This window comes from Oncorhynchus mykiss, chromosome 3, assembly GCF_057628025.1.
Source record: "Oncorhynchus mykiss isolate SJ-2025 chromosome 3, ASM5762802v1, whole genome shotgun sequence".
NCBI classification, from domain to species: domain Eukaryota; kingdom Metazoa; phylum Chordata; class Actinopteri; order Salmoniformes; family Salmonidae; genus Oncorhynchus; species Oncorhynchus mykiss.
The window spans coordinates 67,834,233-67,855,091 of record NC_143024.1 but is presented as its reverse complement, the minus strand read 5'-3'; the positions used below and the strand labels follow the sequence as shown (position 1 = coordinate 67,855,091).

Below are 20,859 nucleotides of genomic sequence, written 5' to 3'. Positions count from 1 at the left end.
TAAGCATTGGATCAAAAGAAAACTTTAAAGATCCCTATCTTCCACGTCAAATAGGTACAGAGTTTTAGATGTACAGGTTTATTGTTTCTCCCTCATGTGACCAAATAGCATGTAAAGTAGTTACTTATGGACAGTCGATTTAGTGAGAGCACAGCTCTTTAGAGGAGAAAAATACCTATGGAAGTGCTGTAACTCCTATAAAATAGGTGTATGTGCACAGATCAACACTGTATAGTATGTCTTATGACATAATATATTATAAAATGAAAGTGATATTTCAAACTGAAGAGGGTGTATGTAATGAGTAAGACATACTGGTAGATACCGTTTAAAAAATGTTTTTATTGACAATCAGATGATTTAGCACATGTCAGTGATACGCCTCATGCTCATGAACCTCATGCCTTTGACACCCATGCCCATATCCCTAAAGCTCCTGTACTCTCCAGGCCTCATGTACATCATTCTTCCTCTGAAGTGGGGCTGCTCAAACATCAGCCAGTGTCCATCCATGACCTGGGCAGACTGGCAATCGGACATGCGGTAACGATCGTGGATGGAGTCACAATCGTCCATCAGCTCCATGTTCTGACCTCCAAAGTTCTCCTTCTCGTAGATTTTCATTCTGTAGGAGCCTCTGTGCTGTTGGTGGAGAATTTAAAACAATTTGTATTCATACCAAGGTCTGACATTTTAAGAAGCCTACTTTGTAATTTAAAGGAGGAAATGCTCTCTTTTCCTTACCATGGGGATCATACGGCTGGATCTGATGCAGTCACTCTGGCTCATGCCCATTAGGCGCTGGTTGTCAGGGTACTCTCCTCTTCTGACCAGCATCTGATGTCCCATGAAGTTGGGGCGCTCGTAGACCATGAAGCAGCCGCTCTCAACCCTGCAGGAGTTGCACCTGCTCAGGTGGGAAGATATGTCAGGGCAGTCCTGGCTGGTCTCATAGGAACGACCCTGGAAGTCCTTGTCCTCGTAGAAGATGATCTGCATGACAAGTTGTAAGAATGCGATACAACACCTATTGCAGCAGTAAGGTATAGTGAACACATATGTAAAGCACTCATTTAGTTAGAATGATTAAGAAAATAGTTGAAAATCCACCTACCCTGCCCATGGTCATGGTGGCTGTTGGTTTTTTAAGCTTGACTGTCAATGCTAGTGGCTCCCTTGTCCTTTTATACCTTGTTAGATATCCGCAGCATATGTGACCACATTGTGTTAAATTCCTGAGTCATCACCATGAAATGTAATGTAAACGAAAGCAGGTTCAATATTATTACTTTTAGTAGAACTTGCATAATGTTTCAATGAACTGTAGAAAATGAAACATGTCAATTACTTATGGCTTTGTTCATGGAACGTTAACTGTGCTTTATAATTCAAAACAATATGTACATGACCTAGAAGTAGAGATGGAGGTTGGCGCACCGCCAACTGTGCCAACTACAAAAGAAAACGGAGGTTCACTAGAACACTAAGTATGGGTCTGCCACTATTTTTTGTTATGTTGAAATCACTCTGTGATACCTGTGGTTGCAATCTCTGACACCTGTTGCTAAGGTTTTCAGTGTTTGGCCACAGAAAATGCACACAATTGTGATTATAACATCATTTTTGGTACTACATTGAGATCTTTAAACTTAAAATCGACCTAAAACTATAATTCAAAAAGGTTTGCAGTCATTCATACTGTATGTTGAAGTGTCTCAGCTAGGACTAGGTCTAAAGTACAAGAAGCCCTAGTCTAAGCTAGATCACTTGGAGTCAACAGTAATGTGTGGACTTCACTCAGAAGTAAATGCAAGCATTATGTACTCATTACGTAAATCTATTTAGTTCAAGAGACTGAGTTATTGTATTTCCTAAAATACCATCAACAGAAGCAAGGTTGGGAAGCTTTTAAGAAAGGATTTAAGGAAGTTTGTTTGGTATACAAGCCTACCCTAGTACCCTAGTACCCAATTATTCTATTAAATTCTAATTTGTGTTGTGCCTTTCTGCAAATATATAGCATCTGTCAATCCCTGACCTTAGATAGCCGTTTTATTTCTCTATTTGGTTAGGTCAGGGTGTGATGGGGGTGGGCATTCTATGTGTTGCGCTGTTAAGCGTCACGGTTGTTTCGTTTTTGTTGGCGACATTTCTAATAAAGAGGAATATGTACGCTCACCACGCTGCACCTTGGTCCGCTTCTTACGATCCCCGTGACCGCACCTTTGGAAAGTATTCAGAACCCTTGACTTTTCAAATAAAATCTGATCGTATTTGTCACATGCACAAAATAGAACAGGTGTAGTGAAATGCTTACAGTGAAATGCTTACTTACAAGCCCTTAACCAACAATGCAGTTTTATGAAATTCCACTTAAAAAAGTAAGAGCCAAGAAAAACAAATAACTAAATAACAATAGTGGGGCTATATTCAGGGAGTACCGGTACAGAGTCAATGTGTCAATGTGCAGGGGCACAGGTGTCAAATTAATTGTGGTAATTATGTACAGTTGAAGTTGGAGGTTTTACATACACCTTAGCAAAATACATTTCAACTCAGTTTTTCACAATTCCTGACATTTAATTATAGTAAAAATTCCCTGTTTTAGGTCAGTTAGGATAACCATTTTTTTGAAGAATGTCAAATGTCAAAATAATAGTAGAGAGAATGATTTATTTCAGCACACGCTTTTTCAGTTCTGCATATAAATGTTCTATAGGATTGAGGTCAGGGATTTGTGATGGCCACTCCAATACCTTGACATTATTGTCCTTCAGCCATTTTGCCACAACTTTGGAAGTATGCAATGGGTCAATGTTCATTTGGAAGACCCATTTGCGACCAAGCTTCAACCTTCCTGACGGATGTCTTGAGATGTTGCTTCAATATATTCACATACTTCTCCTCCCTCATGATGCCATCTATTTTGTGAAGTGCACCAGTCCCTCCTGCAGCAAAGCACCCCCACAACATGATGCTGCCACCCCCGTGCTTCACGGTTGGGATGGTGTTCTTCGGCTTGCAAGCCTACTCTTTTTCCTCCATACATAACGATGGTCATTATAGCCAAACAGTTCTAATTTTGTTTAATCAGACCAGAGGATATTTCTCCAAAAAGTACAATCTTTGTCCCCATGTGCAGTTGCAAACCGTAGTCTGGCTTTTTAATAGTGGTTTGGAGCAGTGGCTTCTTCCTTGCTCAGCGGCCTTTCAGGTTATGTCGATATATGACTCGTTTTACTGTGGATATAGATACTTTTGAACCTGTTTCCTTCAGCATCTTCACAAGGTCCTTTGCTGTTGTTCTAGGACTGATTTGCACTTTTCACACCAAAGTATGTCCATCTCTAGGAGACAGAACGCATCTCCTTCCTGAGCGGTATGACGGCTGCGTGGTCCCATGGTGTTTATATTTGCTTACTATTGTTTGTACAGATGAACGTGGTACCTTCAGGCGTTTGGAAATTTCTCCCAAGGATGAACAAGACTTGTGGAGGTCTACAATTTTTTTTCTGAGGTCTTGGCTGATTTAGTTTTATTTTCCCATGATGTCAAGCAAAGAGGCACTGAGTTTGAAGGTAGGCCTTGAAATACATCCACATATACACCTCCAATTGACTCAAGTGATGCCAATTATAATTATCAGAAGCTTCTAAAGCCATGACATCTTTTCTGGAATTTTCCAAGCTGTTTAAAGGCACAGTCAACTTAGTGCATGATAATTAAAATGTCTCAAACATACCAGTATTTCACCCCATTTTAAAGATACACTTGTAAATCCAGCCACAGTGTCCGATTTCAGAAAGGCTTTACGACGAAAGCACACCAAACGATTATGTTAGGTCAGTACCTAGTCACAGAAAAACACAGCCATACAGATATCCGCCATGTTGTGGAGTCAACAAAGTCAGAAATAGCATTATAAATAGTCACTTACCTTTGATGATCTTCATCAAAATGCACTCCCAGGAATCCCAGTTCCACAATAAATGTTTGATTTGTTTGATAAAGTCCATAATTTATATCCAAATACCTCCTTTTTTTGTGCGTTTAGCCCAGTAATCCAAATTCATGAGGCGTGAGCAGACAAAAAGTCAAAAAGTTCCATAACAGTCCGTAGAAACATGTCAAACAATGTATAGAATCAATCTTTAGGATGTTTTGATCATAAATCTTCAATAATGTTTCAACCGGAGAATTCCTTTGTCTGTAGAAATGCAATGGAATGCAAGCTAACTCTCTCTTGAACGCGCGTGGTCAGCTCAAGGCACTTCACAGTAGAAGCATCAAACAAGGTTCTAAAGACTGGTAACATCTAGTGGATGCCTTAGGAAGTGCAATATGACCCCATTTCCACTGTATCTTGGATAGGCAAAGAGTTGAAAAACTACAAACCTCAGATTTCCCACTTCCAGGTTGGATTTTTTCTCAAGTTTTTGCCTGCCATATGAGTTCTGTTATACTCACAGACATCATTCAAACCATTCAAAGTTTTAGCAACTTCAGAGTGTTTTCTATCCAAATCTACTAAATATATGCATATTCTAGCTTTTAGGACTGAATAGCAGGCAGTTTACTCTGGGCACCTTTTTATCCAAGCTACTCAATACCGCCCCCCTGTCCGAAAGAAGTTAAATGACTCCAAACAAAGTGCATGTAAACTTCCGACCTCACCTGTGCATGCTGGTAAGGGTTATTAAAGTGGCTATGCATAGATAATGACAGAGAATAGCAGCAGTGTATGGGAGGGGGTGTACAAATAGTCTGGGTAGCCATTTGATTAGCTGTTCAGGAGTCTTATGGCTTGGGGAGTAGAAGCTGTTAAGAAGCCTCTTGGACCTAGACTTGGTGCTCCGGTACCGCTTGCCGTGCAGTAGCAGAGAGAACACTCTATGACTAGGGTGGCTGGAGTTTTTGACAATTATTAGGGCCTTCCTCTGACATCGCCTGGTATAGAGGTCCTGGATGGCAGGAAGCTTGGCCCCGGTGATGTACTGGGCCATACGCACTACCCTCTGTAGTGCCTTGAGGTCGGAGGCCAAGCAGTTGCCATAGCAAGCAGTGATGCAACCCGTCAGAATGCTCTCGATGGTCTCTCCTGAAGGAGAATGGGTTTTGTTGTGGCCTCTTTACAACTTTCTTTTCCAAAATGTTGTTACGTTACATCCTTATTCTAAAATATATCAAATAAATTCACATCTTTAGCAATCTACACACAATACCCAATAAGGACAAAGCAAAAACAGGTTTTTAGACATTGTTATTGATTTATTAAAAATAAAAAACAGAAATATCATATTTACATAAGTATTCAGACCCTTTGCTATGAGACTCTGAAATTGAGCTCAGGTGCATCCTGTTTCTATTGATCATCCTTGAGATGTTTTGTACAACTTGGAGTCCACCTGTGGTAAATTAGATTGATTTGACATTATTTGGAAGGTCCCTCAGTCGAGCAGTGAAAAAATAACGACATTGAATATCCTTGTGAGCTTGGTGAACTTAATAATAACACTTTGGATGGTGTATCAATAACCCCGTCTTTACAAAGGTACAGGCGTCCTACCTAACTCAGTTGCCGGAGAGGATGGAAACCGCACAAGGATTTCACCATGAGACGAATGTGACTTTAAAACAGTTACAGAGTTTGATAGCTATAATAGGAGAAAACTGAGGATGGATCAACAATATTTTACTCCACAATTCTTACCTAATTGACAGAGTTAAAAGAAGGAAGCCTGTACAGAATAAAAATATTCCAAAACATGCATCCTGTTTGCAAGAAAGCACTAAAGTAATACTGCAAACAAATTGGCAAAGCAATTAACTTTTTGTCCTGAATACAACGTGTTGTGTTTGGGGTAAATCCAATAAAACACATTACTGAGTACCACTCGCCTTATTTTCAAGTATAATGATGGCTGCATCATGTTATGGGTATGCTTGTAATTGTTAAGGACTGAGGAGTTTTTCAACGTAAAAAATAAATGGAATGACACTTAGCACAGGCAAAATCCTAGAGAAAAACCTGGTTAAGTTTGCATTACACCAGACATTGGGAGATGAATTCACCTTTCAGCAGGACAATAACCTAAAACAGAAGGCAAAATATACACTGGAGATGCTTACCAAAACGACATTGAATGTTCCTAAGTGGCCTAGTTACAGTTTTAACTTAAATTGGCTTGAAAATCTGTGGCAAGACTTGAAAATGGCTGATCAACAACTGACTTGACAGAGCTTGAAGAATTTTAAATACAATAATAATGTGCAAATATTGTACAATTGAAGTGTGTAAAGCGCTTAGAGAGTTACCCAGAAAGACTCACAGCTGTAATCGCTGCCAAAGGTAATTCTAAGGTGTCAATACTTATGTTAATGAAATACTTCTGTATTTCAGTATTATAAAAAAATTATACGTGTACGCTGTTTACTTAAATGAATGTTCAACAAAAAAAAAAAAAATTGTCATGTGTTGCCGACTAGGACAGTTGAGGTCAGACACATTTGTGTTGGGCATTGTTCAAACCCTTTGCTACATCCCACTTCACTCCTACACTACTTTCACAGAGAGTATTTCTATTTCAATTTTTTATTTCCCCTTTATTTAACCAGGTAGGCAAGTTGAGAACAAGTTCCCATTTACAATTGTGACCTGGCCAAGATAAAGCAAAGAAGTTTGACACATACAACGACACAGAGTTACACATGGAGTAAAACAAACATACATTCAATAATACAGTAGAAAAATAAGTCTATATACAATGTGACCAAGTGAGGTGAGATAAGGGAGGTAAAGGCAAAAAAAGGCCATGGAATGGTTGATTTGCAGTGGAAGAATGTGCAAAGTAGAGATAGAAATAATGGGGTGCAAAGGAGCTAAATAAATACAGTAGGGAAAGAGGTAGTTGTTTGGGCTAAATTATAGATGGGCTATGTACGTATATATATATATATATATATATATATATATATATATATATATATATATATATATACAGTGCCTTGCGAAAGTATTCGGCCCCCTTGAACTTTGCGACCTTTTTCCACATTTCAGGCTTCAAACATAAAGATATAAAACTGTATTTTTTTGTGAAGAATCAACAACAAGTGGGACACAATCATGAAGTGGAACGACATTTATTGGATATTTCAAACTTTTTTAACAAATCAAAAACTGAAAAATTGAGCGTGCAAAATTATTCAGCCCCTTTACTTTCAGTGCAGCAAACTCTCTCCAGAAGTTCATTGAGGATCTCTGAATGATCCAATGTTGACCTAAAATGACTAATGATGATAAATACAATCCACCTGTGTGTAATCAAGTCTCCGTATAAATGCACCTGCACTGTGATAGTCTCAGAGGTCCGTTAAAAGCGCAGAGAGCATCATGAAGAACAAGGAACACACCAGGCAGGTCCGAGATACTGTTGTGAAGAAGTTTAAAGCCGGATTTGGATACAAAAAGATTTCCCAAGCTTTAAACATCCCAAGGAGCACTGTGCAAGCGATAATATTGAAATGGAAGGAGTATCAGACCACTGCAAATCTACCAAGACCTGGCCGTCCCTCTAAACTTTCAGCTCATACAAGGAGAAGACTGATCAGAGATGCAGCCAAGAGGCCCATGATCACTCTGGATGAACTGCAGAGATCTACAGCTGAGGTGGGAGACTCTGTCCATAGGACAACAATCAGTCGTATATTGCACAAATCTGGCCTTTATGGAAGAGTGGCAAGAAGAAAGCCATTTCTTAAAGATATCCATAAAAAGTGTTGTTTAAAGTTTGCCACAAGCCACCTGGGAGACACACCAAACATGTGGAAGAAGGTGCTCTGGTCAGATGAAACCAAAATTGAACTTTTTGGCAACAATGCAAAACGTTATGTTTGGCGTAAAAGCAACACAGCTGAACACACCATCCCCACTGTCAAACATGGTGGTGGCAGCATCATGGTTTGGGCCTGCTTTTCTTCAGCAGGGACAGGGAAGATGGTTAAAATTGATGGGAAGATGGATGGAGCCAAATACAGGACCATTCTGGAAGAAAACCTGATGGAGTCTGCAAAAGACCTGAGACTGGGACGGAGATTTGTCTTCCAACAAGACAATGATCCAAAACATAAAGCAAAATCTACAATGGAATGGTTCAAAAATAAACATATCCAGGTGTTAGAATGGCCAAGTCAAAGTCCAGACCTGAATCCAATCGAGAATCTGTGGAAAGAACTGAAAACTGCTGTTCACAAATGCTCTCCATCCAACCTTACTGAGCTCGAGCTGTTTTGCAAGGAGGAATGGGAAAAAATTTCAGTCTCTCGATGTGCAAAACTGATAGAGACATACCCCAAGCGACTTACAGCTGTAATCGCAGCAAAAGGTGGCGCTACAAAGTATTAACTTAAGGGGGCTGAATAATTTTGCACGCTCAATTTTTCAGTTTTTGATTTGTTAAAAAAGTTTGAAATATCCAATAAATGTCATTCCACTTCATGATTGTGTCCCACTTGTTGTTGATTCTTCACAAAAAAATACAGTTTTATATCTTTATGTTTGAAGCCTGAAATGTGGCAAAAGGTCGCAAAGTTCAAGGGGGCCGAATACTTTCGCAAGGCACTGTATATCAACGTGCTGTACAGAAACCCAACCTAAAACCCCAAACAGCAAGCAATGCAGGTGTAGAAGCACGGTGGCTAGGAAAAACTTCCTAGAAAGGCCAAAACCTAGGAAGAAACCTAGAGAAGAACCAGGCTATGAGGGGTGGCCAGTCCTCTTCTGGCTGTGCCGGGTGGAGATTATAACAGAACATGGCCAAGATGTTAAAATGTTCATAAATGACCAGCATGGTCAAATAATAATAATCACAGTAGTTGTCAAGGGTGCAGCAAGTCAGTTGGCTTTTCATAGCCGATCATTAAGAGTATCTTTACCATTCCTGTTGTCTCTAGAGAGTTGAAAACAGCAGGTCTGGGACAGGTAGCACGTCCGGTGAACAGGTCAGGATTCCTTAGCCGCAGGTATAACAGTTGAAACTGGAGCAGCAGCACGGCCAGGTGGACTGGGGACAGCAAGGAGTCATCATGCCAGGTAGTCCTGAGGCATGGTCCTAGGGCTCAGGTCCTCTGAGATAGAGAAAGAAAGAGACAAAGAGAGAATTAGAGAGAGCATACTTAAATTCACACAGGACACCAGATAAGACAGGAGAAGTACTCCAGATATAACAAACTGACCCTAGCCCCCCGACACATAAACTACTGCAGCAAAAATACTGGAGGCTGAGACAGGAGGGGTCAGGAGACACTGTGGCCCCATCCGATGATACCCCCGGACAGGGCCAAATAGGAAGGATATAACCCCACCCACTTTGACAAAGCACAGCCCCCACACCACTAGAGGGATATCTTCAACCAGAGACAAGGCCGAGTATAGCCCACAAAGATCTCCGCCACGGCACAACCCAAGGGGGGGGCGCCAACCTAGACAGGAAGATCACTTCAGTGACTCAACCCACTCAAGTGACGCACCCCTCTTAGGGACGGCATGAAAGAGCACCAGTAAGCCAGTGACTCAGCCCCTGTAATAGGGTTAGAGGCAGAGAATCCCAATGGAAAGAGGGGAAACGGCCAGGCAGAGACAGCAAGAGCGGTTCCTTGCTGCAGAGCCTTTCCGTTCACCTTCAGACTCCTGGGCCAGACTACACTCAATCATATGACCCACTGAAGAGATGAGTCTTCAGTAAAGACTTAACGGTTGAGACTGAGTTTGCGTCTCTCACATGGGTAGGCAGACCATTCCATAAAAATGGAGCTCTATAGGAGAAAGCCCTGCCTCCAGCTGTTTGCTTAGAAATTCTAGGGACAATTAGGAGGCCTGCGTCTTGTGACCGTAGCGTACGTGTAGGTACAGTATGTAGGACCAAATCAGAGAGATAGGTAGGAGCAAGCCCATGTAATGCTTTGTAGGTTAGTAGTAAAGCCCTTGCCTTAACAGGAAGCCAGTGTAGGGGGGCTAGCACTGGAGTGATATGATCAAATATTATGGTTCTAGTCAGGATTCTAGCAGCCGTATTTACCACTAACTGGTTTATTTAGTGCTTTATCCGGGTAGCCGGAAAGTAGAGCATTGCAGTAGTCTAACTTAGAAGTAACAAAAGCATGGATACATTTTTATGCATCATTTTTGGACAGAAAGTTTCTGATTTTTGCAATGTTACGTAGATGGAAAAAAGCTGTCCTTGAAACAGTCTTGATATGTTCGTCAAAAGAGAGATCAGGGTCCAGAGTAAGGCCGAGGTCCTTCACAGTTTTATTTGAGACGACTGTACAACCATTAAGATTAATTGTCAGAAGATCTCTTTGTTTATGCACAGTATTGTTTCTTATCGATGGTAGTTAAGATATCGTTTAGGGCCTTGAGCGTGGCTGAGGTGCACCCATGACCAGCTCTGAAACCAGATTGCATAGCGGAGAAGGTATGGTGGGATTCGAAATGGTCGGTAATCTGTTTGTTGACTTGGCTTTTGAAGACCTTAGAAAGGCAGGGTAGGATAGATATAGGTCTGTAGCAGTTTGGGTCAAGAGTGTCCCCCCCCTTTGAACAGGGGGATGACCGCAGCTCCTTTCCAATCTTTGGGAATCTTAGACGACACGAAAGAGAGGTTAAACAGGCTAGTAATAGGGGTGGCAACAATTTCGGCAGATAATTTTAGAAAGAAAGGGTCCAGATTGTCTAGCTTCATCTAGCTTCTTCACCTGTGGGATCGTCTGAGACCAGCCACCCGGACAACTGATGAAAATGTGGAATTGCTCAACTGAAGAGTTTCTGCACAAACTGTGAGAAACCATCACAGGGAAGCTCATCTGTGCGCTTGACATCCTACCAAGGGTCTTGACCTGACTACAGCTCAGCATCGTAACCTACTTCAGTGGGCAAATTGCTCACCTTTGATGGCCACTGGCACGCTGAAGAAGTGTGCTCTTCACGGATAAATCCCGCATTCAACAGTACCGGGCAGATGGCAGACAATGTGAATAATGCCATGTGGGCAAGTGGTTTGCTGATGTCAACATTGTGAACAGAGTGCCTCATGGTGGCGGTGGGGTTATGGTATGGGCAGGCATAAGCTATGGACAATGAAAACAATTGTATTTTATCTATGGCAATTTGAATGCACAGAGATACCGAGATGAGGTCCTGAGGCCCATTGTTGTGCCATTCATTTGCCGCCATCTCCTCATGTTTCAGCATGATACTGCAAGAACCTATGTTGTAAGTATCTGTACACAATTCCTGGAAGCTGAAAATGGCCCAGTTCTTCCATGGCCTGCATACCCTCCAGACATGTCACCCATTGGGCGTGTTTGGGATGCTCTGGATCAACATGTACCACAGCGTGTTCCAGTTCCTGACAATATCCAGCAACTTCGCACAGCCATTGAGGAGGGGTTGGATAACATTCCACAGGCCACAAACAACAGCCTGAGACAACAACTCTATGAGAAGGAGATGTATTGCGCTGCATGAGGCAAATGGTGGTCACACCAGATACTGACTGTTTTTTTAATCCACGCACCTACATTTTTTTTTAAAGGTATCTGTGATGTGACCAACAGATGCATATCTGTATTCCCAGTCATGTGAAATCTATAGATTAGGGCCTAATTTATTTATTTCAATTGACTGATTTCCTTATATGAACTGTAACTCAGTAAAATCTTTGAAGTTGTATTTGTATTTTTGCGTTTGTATTTTTGTATTTTTGTCCAGTGTTTAATCATCTTTAGGAGAGCCAATCCTTTTGCCAGCTATCTTTTTGAGAAAATAAAGTGTTACCTCTTAAACAAAATCTCCTTCTCTGAGCAATTTTATTAGTATAAAATAATAGTATTTTTCAATTTTTGGAAGCATACAATATAGCTCAGTATTTTAATTATTTATTTCATATGGTCTTTTTTGCTCATTCATATCAAGGGTGACAATAATTTTAGACCTGAATGTATGACAATGTGTTTTACATATACATGCAGGATGTTCAGAAGCTTCTGTTTTACTCTTTATGTGTAGAACACAATATGGCCACAACATGCATCTGTGACAGAAAAGCATACAGAGACAGAAATTAACCATTTAAAGTCCACATCGAGCAGTAGGCCCCTATGCTGTGTTGCTGTGTCAGGACTTTACACAATGAGAGGCCACAGATTCTTTTGGTTTTGGTCAGGTATAAAGGTAAGTGTTAAAACAGACAGGAATTCAGTGCAGTCACAGTGCAGTCCTGAAGAACAAACATCATTATGATGGGCAAGGTAGGCAAATTAAAATATTTTGCCCTCGGTTTCTTTTATCTACATTGCATACCTTATGTGATAGACTATTTGACATCTACAACAATTTCATAATGTCAGAAAGAGTTTCAGGTAAAATGTAGTTCAATGCAGATGTAGTTCATTATCATAGCTCAGTCGTGCATTATCAATTGTAGCTCCTCTGCTCTTTATGACAGTATTACTGACAAAATGTTTGTCATTCAAAGTTGTTGACTATTTGGGGCGGCAGGTAGCCTAGTGGTTAGAGCTTTGGGCCAGTAACCGAAAGGTTGGTGGATTGAATCTCTGAGCTGACGAGGTACAAATATGTTGTTCTGCCTCTGAACAAGGCAGTTAACCCACTGTTCCTAGGCAGTCATTGTAAATAAGAATTTGTTCTTAACTGACTTGCCTAGTTAAAAAAAATAATTTAATTTTTAAACATAAATTAAATTCCCAGATCATCTTCTACGAGGACAAGAACTTCCAGGGTGGTTCCTATGAGACCAGCTCCGATTGCCCTGAGCTGACCTCCTACCTAAGCAGGTGCCACTCCTGCAGAGTGGAGAGCGGCAACTTCATGGTGTACGATCGCCCCAACTTCATGGGAAACCAGTACTTCATGAGAAGGGGAGAGTACTCCGACTACATGAGCATGATGGGAATGAACGAGTGCATCAGGTCCTGCCGCATGATCCCCGTGGTAGGTTGATCATTTATATATCTAGTCTTTGAAAATAATGTTTTAATGGTAGTGTTCTACTACAACATGAGTTTGTTGATTATTTCACTAATCAATTAAGTAACCCTATACTGTACTTTCCTCTGTACAGCACTGTGGAAACTTTAGGATGAGGATCTACGAGAGGGAGAACTTCGGAGGTCAGATGCACGAGATGATGGACGACTGTGACTCCATCCAGGAGCGTTTCCGCATGTCTGACTGCCAGTCCTGCAACGTGATGGACGGCCACTGGCTGATGTACGAGCAGCCCCATTACAAAGGCAGGCAGATGTACATGAGGCCTGGAGAGTACAGGAGCTTCAGGGATATGGGCATGGGAATGGGAGGCATGAGCGGTGGCATGAGGTTCATGAGCATGAGACGTATCATGGACAACATGTCCATGATGTAAATGCTCCAATGTTGTATGAAAAATGTATTTTTGATTAGTCTCTGTAGGACAATTCATGGAAGCGAAAACAATAAAACTCTGAGTTTCAGTGATTTGTTATGAGTGACAGTATATTTATTTTAATTTAAATGCCACCGCACAATGTTTAAACATCAGAGTAATCTACTACAAAATACTACAAAATATATTGTTATACATAAAAAACTATATAATACATAAAAATAATAAGAAAATAGAATGAAAAAGGAGCATTTTTGTGATTTTTTTTTAAAGGCATACATTTTTCTTAAATTACTTATTCAAGTATCTGCAATATGGTTGCTTTTACAGCAAAAATGTCGGTAAATTGTATTCACACCGACAGAGTTACACCTATAGTAAAACAATTGTTTCTTAATGTTTTACATAAATTCAACAAACTCATATTTAAAACTAGCTAGATTCATCACCATACGATAGTTGCCTATGTTGCTTTTACCAAAATAGTTGGATGGTCAAGTACTATAGGAAGGCACAAAGACTATCTTAACATAAACAGAAAGTATGCATACATACTTGCAAGTAGGCTCTATTCAGAAAGCAGGGCTGTCAAAGTTCATGTGCTAATGAATGCAAATAATTAGAAGTTCTAAATATCCTAAAAAGTTTAACACAGTTAATCATGTTTCCTTATTTTGATCGTCACGTATCCCCACCACTCAAATACATGGATTAGACAGCTCTGAGAAACTATGTAACGGAACATTGTACTTTACTGAAACTGCAGTCGTTTCATATGTTCTTAGATGAAAAATAAAAAATATGTACTGTTTTACTGAAATAACCAACAACAATTAAATCGTGGCATGATGGCCATTCTAGAAGTGATGATATGTTGATTCTAGAAGGGATGATGACATCAGAACTGTTGAGCAGGTACACCACATAATATTGTTATTTTTAGTCATATCCATTTGCATGTCCTTTTTAATGTCAGTTAGACTAGCATGGGTGGAATTGGGAAGGGGACACACGGGAGTGGGAGTTCCGAAAAGTGGGTGATGAGAAGCTGTCAAACAATCTCACTGTAAAATATAAGCTTTTTCAACTTTAAAATATTTGTTTCAAGATTTACATAAAATGTTGGGTTGTATGAACTTGTATATTATAATGTTACAAATCTTTTGTTACCTTTTTTTCCAACTCAACTTGATTTACTGATTTGATCACTTTTGACAACCTTTTAAGAAAGCAGAGTATTTTATAAACTCAGCAAAAAAAGAAACGTCCTCTCACTGTCAGCACACTTAACATGTGTAAATATTTGTATGAACATAACAAGATTCAACAACTGAGACATAAACTGAACAAGTTCCACAGACATGTCACTAACAGAAATGGAAAAATGTGTCCTTGAACAAACGGGAGTCAAAATCAAAAGTAACAGTCAGTATCTGGTGTGGCCACCAGCTGCATTAATTACTGCAGTGCATCTCCTCCTCATGGACTGCACCAGATTTGCCAGTTCTTGCTGTGAGATGTTATCCCACTCTTCCACCAAGGCACCTGCAAGTTCCTGGGCATTTCTGGGGGGAATGGCCCTAGCCCTCACCCTCCGATCCAACAGGTCCCAGACGTGCTCAATGGGATTGAGATCCGGGCGCTTCGCTGGCCATGGCAAAACACTGACATTCCTGTCTTGCAGGAAATCATGCACAGAACGAGCAGTATGGCTCATGGTGACATTGTCATAATGGAGGGTCTTGTCAGGATGAGCCTGCAGGAGGGTACCACATGAGGGAGGAGGATGTCTTCCCTGTAACACACAGCTTTGAGATTACCTCCAATGACACAAGCTCAATCCGATGATACTGTGACACACCGCCCCAGACAATGACGGACCCGCTCCAGAGTACAGGTGTTGGTGTAACGCTCATTCCTTCAACGATAAACACGAATCCTACCATCACCCCTGGTGAGACAAAACCGTGACTCGTCAATGAAGAGCACGTTGTTGCCGGTGATGTCTGGTGAGGACTTACATACAAAAAAGGCTTACAAGCCCTCAGTCCAGCCTCTCTCTAGCCTATTGCGGACAGTCTGAGCACCGATGGAGGGATTGTGCGTTCCTGGTGTAACTCGGGCAGTTGTTGTTGCCATCCTGTACCTGTACCTGTTCGGATGTACAGATCCTGTGCAAATCAAATGTATTTATAAAGCCCTTCTTACATCAGCTGATATCTCAAAGTGCTGTCCAGAAACATAGCCTAAAACCCCAAGCAATGCAGGTGTAGAAGCACGGTGGCTAGGAAAAACTAACTAAAAAGACCAGAACCTAGGAAGAAACCAAGAGAGGAACCAGGCTATGAGGGGTGGCCAGCGGAGATTATAACAGAGTGGAGATTAACTTCAGTCAGGAAGTTAAAGCTTGGTCGCAAATGGGTCTTCCAAATGAACAATGACCCCAAGCATACTTCCAAAGTTGTGGCAAAATGGCTTAAGGACAACAAAGTGAAGGTGCTGGAGTGGCCATCACAAGCCCTGACCTAAATCCCATAGAACATTTGGGGGCAGAACTGAAAAACGTGTGCTTTACGAGGCCTAAAAACCTGACTCAGTTACACCTCTGTCAGAAGGAATGGGCCAAAATGTCACGTTCTGACCTTAGTTCTTTTGTTATGTCTTTGTTTTAGTATGGTCAGGGCGTGAGTTGGTGGGTAGTCTATGTTCTTTTTTCTATGTTGGGGTTTTGTGTTTGGCCTGGTATGGTTCTCAATCAGAGGCAGGTGTCGTCCGTTGTCTCTGATTGAGAATCATACTTAGGTAGCCTTTTCCCACCTGTGTTTTGTGGGTGATTATTTTCTGTTCTGTGTTTTGCTTCACCGTTCAGGACTATTCGTTTTGGTTCAGTATTCTTATTAAAACAATATGGACACTTACCACGCTGCGCATTGGTCCTCCTCTTCTTACACCCACGACGAGCGTTACACAAAATTCACCCAACTTATTGTGGGAAGCTTGTTGAAGGCTACCCAAAATGTTTGACCCAAGTTAAACAATTTAAAGGCAATGCTACCAAATATGAATTCAGTGTATGTAAACTTCTGACCCACTGGGAATGTGATGAAAGAAATTAAAGCTGAAATAAATCTCTCTTCTACTATTCTGACATTTCACATTCTTAAAATAAAGTGGTGATCCTAACTGACATAAGACAGGGAATGTTTACTAGGAATAAATGTTAGGAATTGTGGAAAAATGAGTTTAAATGTATTTGGCTAAGGTGTATGTTAACGTCTGACTTCAACTGTATGTACACACAGTACCAGTCAAAAGTTTGGACACACCAACTCATTAAAGGGTTTCTCATCGAGTCATCTGATGCAGCACTCTTCTTCTTGGTAAAATATCCCTTACACAGCCTGGAGGTGTGTTGGGTCATTGTCCTGTTGACAAACAAATAATAGTCCCACTAAGCACAAACCAGATGGGATGGCGTATCGTTGCAGAGTTCTGTGGTAGCCATGCTGGTTAAGTGTGCCTTGAATTCTAAATAACTAATCGACAGTGTCACCAGCATAGCAGCCCCACACCATCACACCTCCGAAATGTTTCACGGTTGGAACCAAAAAAAATCTAATTTCGATTTCCAGATTCTCTCCAGAGATGTTCAATCGGGTTCAAATCCGGGCTCTGGATGGGCCACTCAATGACATTCAGAGACTCGTCTTGAAGCCCCTCCTTTGTTGTCTTGTATATACATACAGTGTACATACATGTATACACTACGGGTTAAAAGTTTGAGAACAACCAACTCATTCAAGGGTTTTTCTTTAATTTGACTATTTTCTACATTGTAAAATAATAGTGAAGACATAAAAAGTATGAAACAACACATATGGAATCATGTATGTAATAACCAAAATAATGTTCAACAAATGAAACTATATTTTACATTTGAGATTTGTCAAATAGCCCCCCTTTGCCTTGATGACAGCTTTGCACACTCTTGGCATTCTCTCAACCAGCTTCACCTGGAATGCTTTTCCAACAGTCTTGAAGGAGTTCCCACATATGCTGAGCAATTGCTGGCAGATTTTTCTTCACTCTGCGGTCCGACTCATCCCATCCCATCTCAATTTGGTTGAGGTCAGGGGATTGTGTAGGCCAGGTCATCTGATGCAGCACTCCATCACTCTGCTTCTTGGTAAAATAGCCCTTACACAGTCTGGAGGTGTGTTGGGTCATTGTCTTGTTGAAAGACAAATGATAGTCCCACTAAACCCAAACCAGATGGGATGGTATATTGCTGCAGAATGCTGTGGTAGCCATGCTGGTTAAGTGTGCCTTGAATTCGAAATAAATCACAGACAGTGTCACCAGCAAAGCACCCCCACACCATAACACCTCCTCCTCCATGCTTTACTGAGGGAAATACACATGCGGAGATCATCCGCTCTCAAAGACACGGCGGTTGGAAACAAAAATCTCCAATTTGGACAGCACACCAAAGGACAAATTTCCACCGGTCCAAATTTCCATAAGTCCATTGCTCGTGTTTATTGGCCCAAGCAAGTCTCTTCTTATTATTGGTGTGCTTTAGTAATGGTTTCTTTGCAGCAATTCAACCATGAAAGCCTTATTTACACAGTCTCCTCTGAACAGTTTATGTTGAGATTACTTACAAGATTACAAGATTACTTGAACAGACACATGATCTGTGAAGGATTTATTTGGGCTGCAATTTCTGAGGCTGGTAACTCTATTGAACTTATTCCTGTGGCAGTCCTCATGAGAGCCAGTTTTATCATAGCGCTTGATGGATTTTGCGACTGCACATGAAGAAACTTTCAAAATTCTTGAAATGTTCTGCATTGACTGACCATGTCTTTTTCTTTTTTCTTTTTTTTTGAATTTTACCCCTTTTTCGTGGTATCCAATTGTTGTAGTAGCTACTATCTTGTCTCATCGGTTGAAAAGGTTGAAAGTCATGCGTCCTCCGATGCACAACCCAACCAAGCCGCACTGCTTCTTAACACAGCGCACATCCAACCCGGAAGCCAGCCATGCTCCGGAGGAAACACCCGACCACCTTGGTTAGCCACCCAGCCCGCCACAGGAGTCGCTGGTGCGCGATGAGACAAGGACACCCCTACTGACCAAGCCCTCCCTAACGCTAGGCCAATTGTGCGTCGCCCCACAGACCTCCCGGTCGGTTACGACAGAGCCTGGGCGCGAACCCAGGGACTCTGATGGCACAGCTGGCGTTGCAGTACAGCGCCCATAACCACTGCGCCACCCGGGAGTCCGACCTTCATGTCTTAAAGTAATGATGGACTGTCGTTTCTCTTTGCTTATTTGAGCTGTTCTTCGCATAATATGGACTTGGTATTTTACCAAATAGGGCTATCTTCTGTAAAACTTATCACAACACAACTGATTGGCTCAAACCCAGTTAGAAGGAAATAAATTCCACAAATTAACTTTTAACAAGGCACACCTGTTGAAATGCATTCCAGGTGACTGCCTCGTGAAGCTAGTTGAGAGAATGTCAAGAGTGTGCAAAGCTGTCATCAAGGCAAAGGGTGGCTATTTGAAGAATCTCAAATATAAAATATATTTTGATTTGTTTAACACTTTTTTGGTTACTACATGATTCCTTGTGTTATTTCATAGTTTTGATGTCTTCACTATTATTCTACAATGTAGAAAATAGTCAAAATAAAGAAAAACCCTTGAATGAGTAGGTGTTCTAAAACGTTTGACCGAGAGTGTATATATACATTAATCTATGTGATTGTAAAATATTTTCTTAACTATTAATATAATATATTTTCTTTTAATTTATTGAATGTACCAAATGACGTAAAGCTATTCACAGTCACCAACCAACCCATGAAACCAAAATTCAAGCTGTTTGGAAAGATTTATGGATTATGTCACGGCTATAGCATAAAAACAAACTCAAGCAAAATAACACTTTTATTGAACATGTTTCACTAAAATACCTAGTGTGTTCTGAAATATGTACAACAGACCATTGTATACTATTTCCAAAAGCTCAGTTGTATTTACTTCTCAATGCAAACCCCCATTCTAAAGTCTTCATGGGATCCAGTCACATGGAAATGTAGGGAAAGCACTTCAGCACTCTATAGGCCTCTAAACAGTGTTGCTGGGTCAGGGGTTTACACAATGGGGCCACAGATTCTTTGGGTTTGGTCAGGTATAAAAGTAAGGGTTAACACAGACAGGACATCAGTTTAGCAACAGCACAGCTCAAAGAAACAATCGCAACCATGATGGGCAAGGTAGGCATAGCGTTTTAGCCTACAGTTTTACGTTTATTGCTTGAATAATGGCTGGTTTAGTCAATTACAATCGCAATATCTTTCAATTTCCTTCTTCGGTAATAATTTTTACCAATGATTTATTTTTGCATTTTCAGATCATCTTCTACGAGGACAAGAACTTCCAGGGTCGTTCCTATGAGACCAGCCAGGACTGCCCTGACATGTCCTCCCACCTGAGCAGGTGCCACTCCTGCAGGGTTGAGAGTGGCTGCTTCATGGTCTACGACCGCCCCAACTTCATGGGAAACCAGTACTTCATGAGGAGGGGAGAGTACTCAGACTACCAGCGTATGATGGGAATGAACGACTGCATCAGGTCCAGCCGCATGATCCCCATGGTAGGTTGAAAATATTTAATCTTTAAAATAGGATAATCTTGCTCCTGAAAATATAACTCTCATATAACACAAGTTTACATTTGATTTATCTGATCAATGAAACCTGTTATTTCCTCCGTACAGCACCGCGGAAACTTCAGGATGAGGATCTACGAGAGGGAGAACTTCGGAGGTCAGATGCACGAGATGATGGACGACTGTGACTCCATCCAGGAGCGTTACCGCATGTCCGACTGCCAGTCCTGCAACGTGATGGATGGCCACTGGCTGATGTACGAGCAGCCCCATTACAAAGGCAGGCAGATGTACATGAGGCCTGGAGAGTACAGGAGCTTCAGGGATTTGGGCATGGGAATGGGAGGCATGAGCGGTGGCATGAGGTTCATGAGCATGAGGCGTATCATGGACAACATGACTATGTAATTTCCTCAATTGTTGTATGAAAATTGTTGATTAAACGTATTTACACTGCTAAATTGACTTATTTTTGTGATTATCTTACTGATAGCACTCCACGTTTAAGCATTTCACTATTTTAATCCCTGCATCTTTAACATTTCAAAGCATACAATAGATGTACTGTATGCTCGATGTACGATAATATCCAGTGATATCTCAGATCTAAATACATGTGTATTACTGTGCACTTTTATTGGAAGAATGCGAATACAAGTGTACATTGTTAAGCAAATTATTTTCACAACTCATTTATTTACTGTTGTATGTTATCATAATCAGCCATATAGG

General features: G+C 41.0%; 3 protein-coding genes across 3 annotated transcripts; 2 read left to right on the top strand and 1 right to left on the bottom strand.

Moving 5' to 3' along the window:
• Positions 1 to 360: 360 nt before the first annotated feature.
• Positions 361 to 999, bottom strand: LOC110505326 (gamma-crystallin M3-like). The gene is made up of 2 exons (XM_021584505.2): positions 745 to 999; positions 361 to 642 (listed from the first exon to the last, which is right to left on the bottom strand). The coding sequence occupies exons 1-2, from the start codon at positions 997 to 999 to the stop codon at positions 361 to 363; spliced, it is 537 nt and encodes a 178-aa protein (XP_021440180.1).
• Positions 1,000 to 12,247: 11,248 nt separating this feature from the next.
• On the top strand, positions 12,248 to 13,534 carry LOC110520254 (gamma-crystallin M3-like). Its single transcript, XM_021597431.3, has 3 exons — positions 12,248 to 12,306; positions 12,767 to 13,009; positions 13,140 to 13,534. The coding sequence occupies exons 1-3, from the start codon at positions 12,295 to 12,297 to the stop codon at positions 13,440 to 13,442; spliced, it is 558 nt and encodes a 185-aa protein (XP_021453106.1). The 5' UTR covers positions 12,248 to 12,294; the 3' UTR covers positions 13,443 to 13,534.
• A 6,146-nt stretch (positions 13,535 to 19,680) lies between these two features.
• Positions 19,681 to 20,588, top strand: LOC110520253 (gamma-crystallin M3-like). Its single transcript, XM_021597429.3, has 3 exons — positions 19,681 to 19,732; positions 19,870 to 20,112; positions 20,236 to 20,588. The coding sequence occupies exons 1-3, from the start codon at positions 19,721 to 19,723 to the stop codon at positions 20,533 to 20,535; spliced, it is 555 nt and encodes a 184-aa protein (XP_021453104.1). The 5' UTR covers positions 19,681 to 19,720; the 3' UTR covers positions 20,536 to 20,588.
• The last annotated feature ends 271 nt before the right edge of the window (positions 20,589 to 20,859 follow it).